At 41.8% G+C, this 15434-nt stretch overlaps 1 protein-coding gene across 1 annotated transcript in view; it reads left to right on the forward strand.

The window, feature by feature from the left end:
- RPAP2 (RNA polymerase II associated protein 2) overlaps positions 1 to 15434 on the forward strand; it is a 63625-nt gene that overhangs the window by 17082 nt on the left and 31109 nt on the right. The window contains exon 11 of the mRNA XM_060232197.1: positions 10617 to 10685. Within this exon, the coding sequence (XP_060088180.1) occupies positions 10617 to 10685 (69 nt within the window). The remainder of the gene's footprint in view (positions 1 to 10616; positions 10686 to 15434) is intronic.

Genomic DNA, 15434 nt, shown 5'->3' on the forward strand with positions numbered 1-15434 from the left:
TAACCAAAATAGTGGTAGAGTGCAAAATATAAAGAATAATCATTTGACTTAGATAATGTATTTTTTAAATTTTTGTTTGGTGTGCTGATAAAGACCATTTGGACTAAGAACTGGAGAAAAGCTCTGTTGCAAAAGACCAGAGCACATGGTCATTATGCAGGGGAGTTGAGGTTTTTTTTTCCCCTAAAGAGAAAAGAGCATGTTGTGAAGAGAGCAACAGCAATTTTCAGCTCCATTGGCTTTTAAAGGAACACTTGCAGTTCATCCTATTCTGTTCACCATTTTATTCAGTCACCACTGCTGGGAAATACACTGAAGAGTCCTCTGGAGACATTTTAGAACAGTTATAGTTCTTCCTAAGCAAAGTACCCCAGTGACTGTAAGCTTTTGTTAGGAAAACAGATGTCAAATAATCTCCAGAGTCACCTGGGGCATTTGATTGAAGAGAGAGGTAGGGAAAAAATAATGTAGGAATCCTGGTTAAATGAAGAAGTCGATGAGTGTGAATTTTAAAAATCCAAACAAACCTTATTTCTGTTTAGTTAATTGTTAAGATGATTTTATGGCATTCTTAGTTTATTCGTAGTTGTAGGAATGATACTCTATATACTACAGAGAGAGAGAGAGAGTTATTTGTGGGCATAATAGATGAGCAGAACAGTTTCCTGAAATACAGTAGAGGCAATGTGGCAGCACATTTGAGAGGATACTGCCAGACTGCTATTAATAAGCTAGTGATAATAATACACACACTCACACTTGAGCTTCTAATGTAGGTGTTTTTTTTATCTGTTTTACGATCTGCTTCCATCCTGATGACTGCTTTATTAATATCATTTTAGAATGCTCTGTTTGTTGTATGTGCATTTATGCCTTTTAATTTGCCTTGGCATTTTTATTAGCATGTTTTTATTCTCTATTATTTATTCTACTGGCTTGATTTGTTTTGTTGTGAGATTTGCTTTGTTGACTTCTTTTTCTAGTCTTCATTAGTTTTGCTTGATTGTTTTCGTTGTGAGCTACCTCAAGCAGTTCTAGAGAGGCAGCATGCACTTACTTAAATAAATAACATTCTCTTATTATTAAAAACGTAGTCTATTTAAGGATTATCTGGAAGATTTAAATATTGTAGAAAATTCCATTGTCACTGAATAATCCACAAGACTTACTAAACACACTTTTTTGATTGCTAAGAATGTGAGGGGCTTTTCAAGACAAAGCCAAGGGTTGACTACTAGCTTCCTGTGGATCAAAGGTAACATGGAGACCTAGATCAGGTGGAAAGAGAGATGGGAATACACATGCTTTAATATTTTATATTAAAAATGTAGCATTCTGAGACTTAAATTCTATGCATCATTGTCTGCATGGTTCCCAACCAAAAGGTTATATATGTATATCTTTCTCAAGTGTGGGCAGATCTGCGAATACCTAAGTTAACAGATTGGGGCACACTGAGAAAAGGAGATTTTTCTCCAAACTTGGGAGACTCTGCATATGCACAGAGCACTTCCTGAAGAGGGCCCTGCCTTTGCCAGCATTATGGCTTCCAGGGGCCCTGCTGCCAATGTGGCCGCTCCAGAGGGCCCTGCCACTGCCACTGTGGGAGGAGAGGAAGTAGCTGGGTAGCTGGGAGAGCCCCTGCCACTGCTGTTTTGAGGGGGGGGGAGGAAGAAGCAGGTGGGTGGCTGGGAGAGCCACTGCCACATCGGTGGAGGAGAAACAGCTGGCAGAAACTACAGAGGGGTATGAGTGGGCAAAGAGGCTCCTTCTCATCCCTGTCTCTGTAGTACTGCTGGCTCTGCTGCTCTTTTAAAATTTTCTCCCAGCTTCTAATTGCCCAGACTTCAGGGAGATGTAGTGCTGGTGGTGGTGGATTCTCCACTTCCCTCCAACTCCTGCACTGTTTCTCCCTGACCAATTAGAAGCTGGGAGAAAGTTTTAAAAGGACAGCTGAGCCACTCACACCCGTCTGTAGCCAATGGTTCAGCTGTCGTTTTAACCCCCCTCCAATCTTGCATCAGTCAGACTGCAGCTGAAGAGGTCAAAGTAAGGAGGGGAGTGGGGAAGAAAGAGACATGGGGGGTATTGATAGAGAAGAGTAGGGAGGAAGAGAAGCGGATAAATTGTTAGAGAAGGGAGGAAGGAGAAATGTAGTGGGGGAGACTCACAGAGAAAGGATCAAGAAAAAGAAAAAGGTAAGATTGTTAGGGAAAGAGTTGAAATAGTGGGGGAAAGACTGACACAGAAGGGAAAAGGGGTAAAATTGTCAGGGAAGGAGGGGGAGAAAGTGGGGGTAGAAGATTATTTTAGAAGTGAGAAAAGGGAAGGGAGCAGAAGCAGGGTGGATGGGATGTACCCTTCCCACAAGTTTCTTTCAAGTCCCTGCTTGTGGCTGCCTAAAAAGAAAGGTTGCTGCCACAGACCCTAAGAACAATTTCATAAGCCCACCTGAATAATATGGGAGATTTTTTTTCCTATATAATGTCAGTGTCTGCCATTGTTTGGGGCTCTCTGCCAACCCCTCCATTGTTAGGTTTTGACCAATGGCAGGAGTGCGCATTCCTAAATAGATGTAAGTGCATTCTTTGTTGATAAGTATTGGTTTTTTATGTCTTCTAATATGATGAATAGTGAAATTACTATTTGCTTGAATGTTTTTGCATTATGATTTTGTACTTCAGTAAATAAGAGTTATTTTGGAACAGATTGTTCTCTCTATCTCTCTGAAATTACAGAATCCTGCCAGTTTCATCACCCTTCCTTATCGAGCCAGGAGGGGCTGGGAGTCCTGCACTCCTGTTTTCCCCAACAACACCCTAAGATTGAATTAACCTTTTTTGCTGTCACATCACACTGGCTTCTCATACTCAGTTTGCAGTCCACCAAAACCCCAAGATCCTATTCATGCACGCTTCTATCCAGAAGAATGCCCCCATCCAGTATGTGTACATAACAATTTTAGTATGAAGATTCAAAACTTTACACTTATCTCTATTAAACTGCATCTTTTTCATATCTGCCCATTTTTCAATGTACCCAAGTCTGATACTCCCTCTTCTGTGGTGTTTGCTAACCTGCTCAATTTGGTATCATCCACAGATTTAATTAATAGTCCCTTCACACCCTCAACTAGATCATTGATAAAAATATTTAAAAGAACTGGACCCCAAAACAAACCCTGTGGCACCCCAGTAGATTACTACCAGGACTTTTCTTTGGGTGGTGGGGGGGGACGCAGGTGAACAGAGTTCCGGATCCTCTTCATGGAAACAAAATTCTCCCAAGTTTAAAAATTCATGAGGGGCACTTGTGTGTTTCTCCTTCATTTCTTTCTTGAGAGTTCCAGCACCTCTTTTTCCAGAAAAAAGCCCTGGATACTACCCTCTACTTAGACAAGGGGACTAACTATCACACGTTGGGTAAAATTATGAAACCAATTCCTTATCCGCCTTACAGTTCTAAAATCTAATCCACAGCCTTCCGACTTGTTGATCAAAACATCACGGGGAACCTTATCAAATGCCTTACTAAGATCCAAATATGCAGTATCCACAGAATCTCCACAATTTTCCAAACTTGTTAATAACAATAATAATTTTTAATTTGTATCCCGCCCTCCCTGCCAAAGCAGGCTCAAGGTGGCTCACATGATATAAAATACAGTATGCAGTAGTACAATAATAAAACAAAATAAAATACCCCAATTTACAATTATTCATCAGTTAAACATTAAAACATCAATAAAACCAGAATTTAAAACCACAAATTAGTTTGGTGCTACAAATATAACATAGCTTTGGTGGTGTAATAATTCCACATTAAAAAGCCAGCTGGAAAAGGACGGTCTTGCAGGCCCGGCAGAACTGGTTAAGGTCCCGCAAGGCCCATACCTCTTCTGGTAGCTGGTTCCACCAGTGGGGAGCTGTAATCGAGAAGGCCCTCTCGTCATTTTCAATTTGGCCTCCTTTGGCCCAGGGATTGTCAGCAGATTTTGCGAGCTAGATCGCAGCACTCTCTGGGAAACATATGGGGAGAGACGGTCCCTAAGGTAGGCAGGTCCTTGGCCATATAGGGCTTTAAAGGTAGTAACCAGCACCTTGTAACGAATCCAGTACACAATTGGCAGCCAGTGCAGTTCCCGCAGCCTAGGCTGTGTGTGCTCCCACTTAGGGAGTCCCATTAATAGTCTGGCCGCTGCGTTCTGCACTAGCTGCAGTTTTCGGGTTCAGCACAAGGGCAGCCCCATGTAGAGGGCATTACAGTAATCTTGCCTCGAGGTGACCGTTGCATGGATCACTGTTGCCAGGTCATCACACTCCAGGAAGGGAGCCAACTGCCTCGCCCGTCTCAGATGAAAAAAAGGCAGATTTAGCAGTGGCTGCTATCTGGGCCTCCATTGACAGGGAAGGCTCCAGTAGCACCCCCAGGCTCTTGACCCTGTGCACTGTTTTCAGTGGCGCACCATCAAAGACCGGTAGGGGAATTTCCCCTCCTAGGCTGCCACAGCCCAGGCACAGGACCTCTGTCTTCGCTGGATTCAACTTTAACCTACTCTGCCTGAGCCAGCCTGCCACAGCTTGCAGCACCTGCGTTGGCGAGGCAGCGGGTCAGTAACTGGTGATCGACTGTATCGAACGCAGCCGATAGGTCTAACAACAGCAGCACTGCCGAACCGCCTTGATCCAGATGCCGCTGGAGATCATCCACTAGGGCGATGAGCACTGTCTCCGTCCCATGGCCCGGGTGGAAGCTAGATTGGTGTGGATCTAGGATGGAAGCGTCATCCAGAAAACTCTGCAATTGTAATGGCACTGCCCTCTCAATAATTTTGCCCAAAAAGGGCAAATTTGAGACCGGCCAGTAATGTGCCAATTCGGTCGGATCTGATGTAATCTTTTTTAGGAGGGGGCAGACCACCGCCTCTTTAAGAGGGGTTGGAAAAAGACCCTTCGAGAGGGATCTATTTACAATGGGTGTATAGGACACCTAAGCTCCCTCTGGCAAGCTTTAATTAGCCAGGAGGGGCATGGGTCCAAATTGCAAGTTGTTGGGCGTACAGTAGAGAGGATTCTGTCAACTTCCTCCAAGCTGAATGTGTCAAAGCGATCCAGGATTGAACCAGAAGACAGGCATGGAGCCTCGAGTTCACTTACTGTATCCAATATGGGGGGGAGGTCGTGGCGGAGCGACATGACCTTGTCTGCAAAAAATTTCGCAAAAGCCTCATAGCCTATCTCTAATTCCTTAGCATTTGGTCTGCCTTGCGGCAGTGTTGTCAGGTTCCGAATTGTCCTAAACAATTGTGCCGGGCGCGAATTTGCATATGCAATCCTAGCCGCAAAGTAAGTTTTCTTTGTGGCTTTGACTGCCATCTCATAGGACCTCATAAACTCTCTATAAGATGTTCTAGTTCCTTTGTCCCAAGTATGCCGCCATTGCCTTTCTAACTGTCTGAGTCCTCGTTTCAGCTGTCTCAGCTCTGGGGTATACCACGGGGCCAGCTTAACACGGGGGCGCAGAGGGCGCCAAGGTGCGATCTTATCAATGGCTCTGGAGAGCTGGCCATGCCAGGAATCAACCAGATCATCGAGAGAATCACCAGGGGGCCAGGGATCCCGTAGAGCCGTTTGGAACCACTCTGGGTCCATCAGGCTCCGCGGGCGGGCCAAAATAAGCTCGACACCCAAACGAGTTTGAGGTGCAGCATCCACACGAGCCATAAGGGTAAAGTGGTCCGACCATGGCACTGCCTCAGCAGTTACATTGTCCACCATAACCCCGGCCGCGAAGATCAAATCTAACATGTGCGCCGCCTGGTGAGTGGGCGATGTCACAAATTGGGAGAGCCCCAGTGTCGCCATGGATGACACCAGGTCCAGTGCCTGACCAGAGGCCGTGTCATCGGCATGGACATTGAAGTCACCCAGGATCACAAGCCTTGGGTACTCCAATGCCCAGCCTGTTGCGGTCTCGATCAGGGCTGGTAAGGCGCTGGCTGGTGCGTTAGGCGGACAGTACACCAGCCAAATCGCCAACCCCTCCCCAGCGTCCCATGCCAGACCGGCACATTCAATACTATTGATCTCCGGAACCGGGAGAGCCCTAAAGGAATAAGCCTCTCGTATGAATAGAGCCACCCCTCCCCCCTCCCGCTAGTCCGTGATTGGTGAAAGACTGAGTAACCTGGGGGTGCCGTTTGAGAGAGGACCACTGTGTCTCCCTCTCGCACCCAGGTCTCAGTCACGCAAGCCAGGTCCTGTCCTGTTACCCAGTTAAAAAAAAAATGAGATTAGTCTGATAGGAACTATTAGGGACAATTCCATACTGACTACTACTTATCACCAAGTTATCCTTAGAAATCATTCCTTTTGAAATCCACTCCAAGATTTTGCAAGGGACAGAAGTTCGACTGATTTTCTTTCTGTTTCCTAAACACAATTTTTTTTCTTCAGCTCACCATAGAGCCTTGTGTTAATCCACTTCAGGTTCTTGTATCTCTTATTGTATTTCCATCTTGTTGGAGTGGCAATAAATTGAGCCTGCAACAACGCATGTTTAAAAAGAACCTACCATTCACTTGCCAGTTTCACTTGCCATTTGTCATTCACTCTTCTCCCATGGAATCCTTCCCACAATCTCTCTAAATTTAGTAAAATCAGCTTTATATGTTTGATGAAAAATGCTCTCAGTATCGCATAAAAGTGAGAATTCTAACAACATGACCACTTCCCTCTAATGTCCCCACCACTCTCACCTCATCTATTAGTTAATAGCTGATCTCCTAGTTGCCTCTTCTGTCGTTTGAAAGGGGAAGTTATCCTGCAAACTAATCAAGAAATTACAAGACCCTGGATCTCCCAGTGTACACTAGGAAAATTAAAATCACCCATAGCCAATAAATCATATTGTTTGGGTACATTGGCCAGTTGTCCTAAGAGAAGATAATCCTTCTCTTTGCCCTGATTAGGTGGTCTGTAAGAAACTGCAACCACAATACTGTTGGTCCATCCATTCCTTATTCTCACTCATACACTTTCCACAGGACTGTTACATTCATCATCCAATGTTTACTGACAATCTTATCCCTTTCTTAATGTTCAACACATCTTTTCCTCACTCCTATCCCTCTGCTACCACACTCCAGTCATGAGAATTATCCCACCATGTCTCCATAATATTAAATCATATCCCTCCATCTGGATTAGAAATTCAAGCTCTTCCTGCTTATTCCCCAAACTTTGGGCATTAGTATACAAACACTGCTAGCCTCATACCTCTTGGCCTGACATCTTTCGTATCTCATCATTTTGAGCTCTCCATCAGCTTCTCAAGTGGCTCCCTATTATCTCCATCTTAGTTCAGAGCCACCCCAGCAGATGTCTTTGTTCCCTTTCAACATTCTTTAGAAGATGAAGAAGAAGAAGATATTGGATTTATATCCCGCCCTCCACTCCGAAGAGTCTCAGAGCGGCTCACAATCTCCTTTACCTTCCTCCCCCACAACAAACACCCTGTGAGGTGGGTGGGGCTGGAGAGGGCTCTCACAGCTGCTGCCCTTTCAAGGACAACCTCTGCCAGAGCTATGGCTGACCCAAGGCCATTCCAGCAGGTGCAAGTGGAGGAGTGGGGAATCAAACCCGGTTCTCCCAGATAAGAGTTTGCACACTTAACCACTACACCAAACTGGCTTTAGCTTTAAATATATTACTCAGATTTTCAATTCCTTTGTTTTTTACAAAGAGAAATGTTCAAGAACTTGTGCTGCCCCTGAGCCTTTTGAATATAAACTCTTTCATAAAAATACCTTTAAATTTTTTTTTAATTATGTGTGTGCACATGTGCATGCCCAGAAGTCATGCCGACTTCTGGTGACCCCTGTTGGGACATGGAGGACACTCAGAGAAGTGTCTTGATACAGCCTGTCTCTGCCTTCCGCTTCTGGTACTCCAAGGTGGTCTCCCTTCCAAGTAGTCACCAGGGCCAACCCTGCTTAACTTCTGAGATCTGGCAAGATCAGGCTTGCCTGAGCTATCCAGGTCAGGGTGTGAATATAAACTCTGATAGTTGTATCAATATAATCCCTTGTCTCGCATATGCATGCAGATGTATGCTGAGGAGGAGAATTGTCAATTTGTTTAGTGCAGCATAACCTGAAAAACTAAATTTCTGTGAGTGGTGGCAGGGACTACTAAGGTGTGTCCATTGTATCGAAGGGCACACAGCAGATTCAGATAAACATGGCAGATCTGTAGCAGGAATGATTATTATTCATTCCTCGACTCTCTTTCTGCTTTCTTTATATTAATTCCATCAGCCACACTGTGCAGCCCAAAGGGGAGCTCTGTCATCTCAAACAACTATCATCTCCATCCTTGGTGACAACCTGGAAATACTTATGGGCTTTCCATACACAATAATAATTGTGCAATAATAATAGGTGCATTTTCTTCTCTAGGTTTTCACTGGTATAGCAAATATGACTGGGTTAAGGAAATTGACTTTAAAGAAGATTGATTCCTCCCTCCCCTCTTGAATCTTGTCATTGAAAAATAATGACTTTTCCTGTTCCTCTAGCAATAGCTTTTTTGACAGACAAAGACCTAGAACTAATGAACCACTTCTCCATGGGACACACTCTTGACCATTTTCTGAAAGCTCTTTTGAGGCCTTGTTATTGACACACACCTTGTTAGTAAAAGTGACTGCCCTTTCTCTACTCATTATTATTAAAGGCATCACACCTGTAGGTTGCTTGTTTCATTCAGAAATGGCTTCTTCTGTACCACTGCACAGGTGATGAACTTGCTCTGGAATAGGTGTTGGAAGGTTTCTGACTGTAGAGCCCTGACAGCTCCTGCCAGTCTAGTGACTGTGTTGCATCTTGTCTGCTTGGCACAGTTCCATTGAGCAGGTTATTGGTGTCTTCTGCCATTGTAAGTAGCATATTAATGGCAACAACTAGTGTTGAGACCTTGCCAATCAATACTGACATTGAGAGTTAATTGACACAAAATCAACTGCATCTCTTGGTTTGTGTACAAGAATGATGCCTTTTTGTACTCTAATCAATAATGGCTTCTTGTAGGGCATTGAAACAAAGCTGCTGCTTTCTGAGCTATTTGACAGAGGTCTCCCCTGTGATTTTGGAGCTGTCTCTTCCATTCTGTCTCATCAAGACAGATTAACTGGAAGGTTACATATGAACTGCCTGTCAGGATGATTCTGTCAGGCATTCCTAAGTGTTTATCGCTGTCATCAGTATTGAGTCTAGACCTTCAGCCTTTGTCTGGACTCTTATTCCAACAACAAGAAAAGCGATATTGCAAGTGTTCACTTTGCAATACACATAAGACATCTTCCAGCTTTGTTCTTTATGAATCTGTTCTAAAGATGCTGTATCAGCTTCAGTTGAACTTGCATCCTAATAAATACATGTAGGATTACAGCCTTAATTGATGTTATAAAATTTGTTGTTTTCATTAAAGGACTGTGAAGCAAGAATCATAGGGGGTAGCAAGTTTCCTTGGATACAGTTGAAGATTTTTTAGCTTGCTTTATAATACCGTTACACTGGCACTTTCTAAATAGATAAATGCCTTAGCAGCCATTTATTCAGATCTGTGGGAAAAACAGAAAGGTAGGTAAAATAACCTGAAACCATGAGTGAAATAGATAGAACGTTAGGGATTTTAAAAAATTGTTCTGCTTACTTTTCTGCTATAGAATGATACGCATTTATTGTGCACTCTAAAACCAAATATTGTTGTTTGTGTGCTGCATTTTCATTCATTCTTAGACATACATGTGACTTTATAGGTAGACACATATCTTTAGTGGGCGTGTTACCAATTGTATGTGATTCATGGGATTATGTCCAGCATCCCAAGAGCCCCAATAGGAAGCTTCTGTATCTATAATGAATTGGGGTGGGGGGTTCTGGCTGCAGGCTTTCTACAGGGTATTTTGAAATCCAGATATTAATGTTTGGCGCAGCCTAGAGCACCAGTTAGAACCTAATCTGCTTCCACTGTAATCTCTGGATCTGATTATAGGGGTTTTTTTCCAGCAGTGCTACAACCATTCCATGTGCATGATGTGCAGAATAAAGGCTCACCTTCAATCTTTGTTATTCAGTTAACATTCTGAAAGAGTCTCTATTCTTTATCAGCCTTCAGCATTACTTACAGCTTACTTACTTACATTGCTTAAAAGAAAAGAAGCTGCTAGTAGCAAGGCTTTGAAACGGAGTTGTCCACCTGACTTCTTATGGACAGCACTAAATATACATTCTGTGTCTTTCACCTTTTCTCCCTCTTCTCAATGTGCTGCTGTTCAAGCTTTCAGCAGTCAGGTTAAAAGGGAAAGAATGTCTTATTCTGTAATATCACCATGAGACAACCCAGTTTCATTGCCAGTTACCCAAGAGGAATTATGTTATAGAATCTTATCTATGTAAAGATTTCTGTATGACGTTGTGGCATTTGAGAATAGCAGTTATGAAAACATGGGCACACTATGTTGCATTCAAGATATATGCATGTATAATATATGCTATTCTAGTATTTGAAAATAATATTGTTGCCAATGTTAGTTTTACTTTTTGTGTTTTTCAGGTTAACAAATAAAAATATTATTCACAAAACTCCAGAATGGACCCTTATTGCCCTTGTGCTATTGTCTGTGTAAGTACACTAATGGAATTCATTATTGCACTAATTATTACACTAATGGAATTCATTAAGTAATATTTGTTGAGCTGTTGGAATTAAAATGAGTAGAATTATCCTGGAGAATATGCATTTGAGTGGTTGGTTGGTTTAAGAAAGACGAGATCTTACATAATTTGGCCTCTACCTTCGCCAGTTTTATTGCCTCCTTGTTAATAAAACAGCCTCGGAGGTGACAAGACCTGGAGAAAAGGAGAGTTGAAATAGGTGCTGCATTCAATACTTCTGGACTTGCAGATAACCTGGCATTCTTTCACAGCCTGAGATGTGAGGGAGAACACCCTTCTCCACTGCATCTGAACTTGGGTAATATGAGTCAAATAGTAGTCAGGGTCTAGTCCAGTCAAATACATCTTGTTACCCATTACATTGAACAAATAACAGTCAAATACATCTTGTTACCAGTGCTCCCTCTAAGCTGTGTAGTCTTCTGAGCCAAAATTCTACTTTGTGAGCTACTAGCATTAAAGTTGTGAGCTACTGGCATTAATGTTGTGAGCTACTGCATAAATTAGTTTGCTCTGGCGCCGTTTTTCCTGAGCTAAGACAAAAATGTGAGCGCTGGAGGCTAAAAAACTGTGAGCAAGCTCACACTAACAAAGCTTAGAGGAAACACTGCTTGTTACCCATTACATTGAACAGGTCCCCAGTCCTATCTCACCTTTGTGGGGTGGGGGGAGAGGTCCCAAACCAAAACACCAGGAATCTCTTGAACACCGTTGTGTATTGGACACAAAAGTTTGATATGTTGTTCTTAACTTGGTGCAGTGAGGCTGGCTTGTCTTAGACCTAAAGAAGTAGATTATTGAGATGGAGAGACCCTTCCCTTTTATAAAAGCAAATAGGCTCGTTCTTCATTAAGCCAAATCCTCAAACACCCTGCTGTTTGGCTTTTCTTGAGAAAGATGTGTGTTTGACGTATGCTTACGGTGTCAGGGGTGACCAGTCTCTATGAACTTGTCAACTTGGTTCATGAGAATGGCTAAGCCACCCTCTCTGGGAATGAGTTCTATCCATCAACCATGGTAGTATAACCTGTCAGTTTGTGCATCTCTTCTTTTCTGTGGGCTGACTACTGTGGGCTTGTATTAATTGCTGTAAAGCAATATTTCTAATTGAATTTGATTTGCCAATGGAATGGAGTCCAACCTTTTAACACCCCCAGAGAGCCATTTGCAGTCTTGTGATCTGTCTGCAATTGCCTATGATGAGTTACCTAAAGAGGGGATCTCTATTCTATGTACAAAATGGTTCAAGTGTCTCCACAGGTGTTGTGCAATAGCTTGTATCATGATTTCTGTTTAAAAATTTTGAACACCTAAAGAGCTTTCTTTCGGGTAATTAAGATGAAGTAGCCCTCTTGTGGTAGGGTACTAAAATGCTAACCTGCTGTTTGTCAAAGCAGCATGATAGCATGGCTATAATTGATATAAGTGTTTAAATTTATAATGTTTTCCCTATAAAGTATCATCAAACTAATTTTATTTGCATGTTCATGCCTCTTTAATTGTACATTCTGATAAACCATTGATTTTTAGCTCAACCTTGCTAAATTGACTTTTTTTGACACCAGAATCAAGTCTGTCATATATGGGAAGCATAGATGTCCTGAATGGTCATTGGTCTTTCCAGCTATTTTCCCTTTATTGATGACAAGTTAATAAGTACAGGAATAGTGTGATGGATCCACAAAAGTGTTTCAGAGTGCTAATCAGTATAGTGGCACAGAAAATTTTCCACTAGTAGCATATATCCAACTATGTGCTTCCTTTGATGGATCAGCATTTTTGTTTGAAGAACAGGGGACAGTGATTGCTGACTATTCCCTGTTTCACTGGAGACCCCCAGTTTGTTCCCTGTGTCATCTGTGAGTGTCTGCTGACATTCTTGAACAAAATTTTGGGGGCTCAGTGGACTCTATGAGAAGGAAAAGTACACTGCACTCTAACATTTATGGATGTTTAGATAAATGCCACTATTTTTCTGTGGAAGACTTTCTATTTCTAAATATGTTGTAGTCATTAACATTCATTAGTAACTTAATGAACTGATACAGCGTTAGTCAAACTGGCAATTTCAAGGTTGCAGTTATCTTTTTTGTTTGAAATTTCTTTCCTTGAGATCATCAATATACCTAATTCTTAACATGGCCCCATATGTGAATACTTAAATCCAGAGACTGGAGTCATGAATAGAGAAGATAGATCTTTCTACAGACCTGAGAAAAAAAAATCAGATATGAAGAATTATTTTTTAAAAAAAAAATTAGGAGAGGTTAACTCCACATTGGTAGAATTAACTTCTCCTAAAATAATACAAGCAGCACCTGTACCTTCAAGAAAGGATATCTCAGTATCTTTTGTGGAGGTTGCCTTCAAACCTTGTTTTTTGTGGGTAAAAAGTGGCCAAGGGTGTGTGTTCCAAGCCATTTTAGCCTTGCAGTACACCCTTGCTCTCCTACTTTAGAGAGAGGGCGCATTGCAACTAGGCCCATCAGCAACCATTAGGCAACTTGCTACCATGTAATTTGTGCAACTCACCCAGGTGTAGCAGTGGCTTGATGTGGTATAATGGTTTGAGTGCCTGACTATAGGAAATAGGAGAGAATATGTGAGATGTCAGGAGGAAAGAGGACAATACTGCATGGAAGGAAACACATGGGGAAAATGAAGTAACTCCTACAATTCCTTTCATGCTCCCTACTTGTGTTTGTTTATATATATGCTATCAAATGTATGTATTAAATTGTTTGTATGCATATATATACATATAACATATATAATATTAATATATAATATTAAATATGTAATATTCTATTAACACATTCACACCATTTAAAATGTTACATGCTTTATTAATTACTTTACCTAATCAAGTTGTTTTGTTGCTAGAATTTTTTACAATATCTTTATAACCATGTGAAATTAAAGTGGCAGGCTTTTTGGTTTTACTACACATAAAATGCTAATTCAGATACCAGTCCATTTTGCATGAGGACATTTCTGAAGTCAGGGTTTTTTCACAAAACTAATACTGCTAATGCTGTATAATCTCTAGCCCCTGTGCAGACGACCTTCGGTATTCCTGGGAGCTAGATTCTGTCATCCACAGCCTGTGCAGCTACTGCTGGTCCTGTTATTCTCCTGACTAACTGCTCAACCTATCCCTATAAACTATTCTCCTGACCAACTGTTCAACCTATCGCAAAGCCTCCTGAACAAAAGCAGAAGGATGGAAAGATACCATCACTAGAGTGCTTTTGTGGGTCCCCCTCTTAAAAAGTTAAATAGAGGAAAGTAAATTTTCAGGTTAGCAATAACCATTCCCAAACTAAAGTATATATTGGGGGTGGGGGAATTACTTTCATTTTTCTTTAAAAGGAAAAAAAAAGAAATCACTGGTGGCTTAAAAACTGTGTCATGGTTTGCCTTTTAGTAAAGCTGAAACCATTGAGCCATCCTTGTGTGGCTTTCAGCTTGAACTACAAGATTGCAAAAATCTTATTTCAGAGGCTATTTATTACTGCATTGCTGCTTTTTCTTCTGGGCTTGCTGGGTCATTGGAGTCTCTAGGACAGAGAAGTGCTTACCAGCCATTCACAGATCAAGAAGTGTTGTAGGCCAACCTCACGGCATCCCCAGAACTGCACTTACTTTGATATTGCTTCAGTCTGACACATTGTTTTGCTTTTGGTGTCCCAAGGAAGGCTATACTAGAAGGCATTAGAGTAGGCTCCAGCGAGCCTTACATCAGTGTCACCCCAGCCAGATACTGCTCAAATGATTCATTAAATCAGAACACAGAAAGTAACTTTACTTGAAGGCCTTGGAATCAATTATTTATTGACTGTAAGAACAAATCTTTTGTCATTTTTTTTACGATACACTTTTCTGGTTGAGTTCCTAATGTGTGAAACAGATCTTATGAATTTTTCAAGTGGTGTCTTTACATTTAATAAAAGTATGCCTGTTTTGTTCACAAGCAAATGTGTGTGTCTCTGCAATGAGCTGTAAATGTTTTCAGATATTAATGCATGAAGGCCCCCTCCCCTAAAAATTCACCTTCCTAGGAAGAATAAAGTTTGTGTTGCTGAACTGGGGATCCAGTGTCACAGTTACATTATTTTTCTTCTCTAAGAGGCAGATACTGCAGTCATAAATAGGAGCTACTGTTGTGGTGTATTGGACTTGAACTAGTCAATTCAAATATCCACGTAGCCTAGCAGAGAGTGGCTGGCTCAAAGACACCCAAGAAGCTTCATGGAGTCTGAAGCAGTTACACCATCCTAAGTCTGTTTAATTCAGTGGGTTTTAAAGACTATGGCTCTTTTTAGGATTGCACTGTAGCTTATTTTACTTAGTTTGAGAATAAAATAGGATAATCCCCATCTATGGGTCTGTGACCAGAATAGTGTAACAAAATGATGGGAACCCTGTTTGGCCCTAAAAAAAAAAAGCAAGGTTTGGAGACATCTTCATACAACCACAATAGCTGGCTGCAGGTGGTCTTGAAACCAGTTTAGCCTGCATATGTAAGTTGATGGTGCCTGTGAGATGTGCTAAATCACATAATGAGCTGAAAATCAGCCTGATCTCATAACCAACAATCAGATGGCTGCTTAACTGGGTGGTCATTATGGATGGGCACAAACTGGGAAAATGGTGGTTTGTGTTGGTTTGTGGTTCATTTGATTGCACAAACCAT

The sequence above is a fragment of the Heteronotia binoei genome, chromosome 2 (assembly GCF_032191835.1).
Source record: "Heteronotia binoei isolate CCM8104 ecotype False Entrance Well chromosome 2, APGP_CSIRO_Hbin_v1, whole genome shotgun sequence".
NCBI classification, from domain to species: domain Eukaryota; kingdom Metazoa; phylum Chordata; class Lepidosauria; order Squamata; family Gekkonidae; genus Heteronotia; species Heteronotia binoei.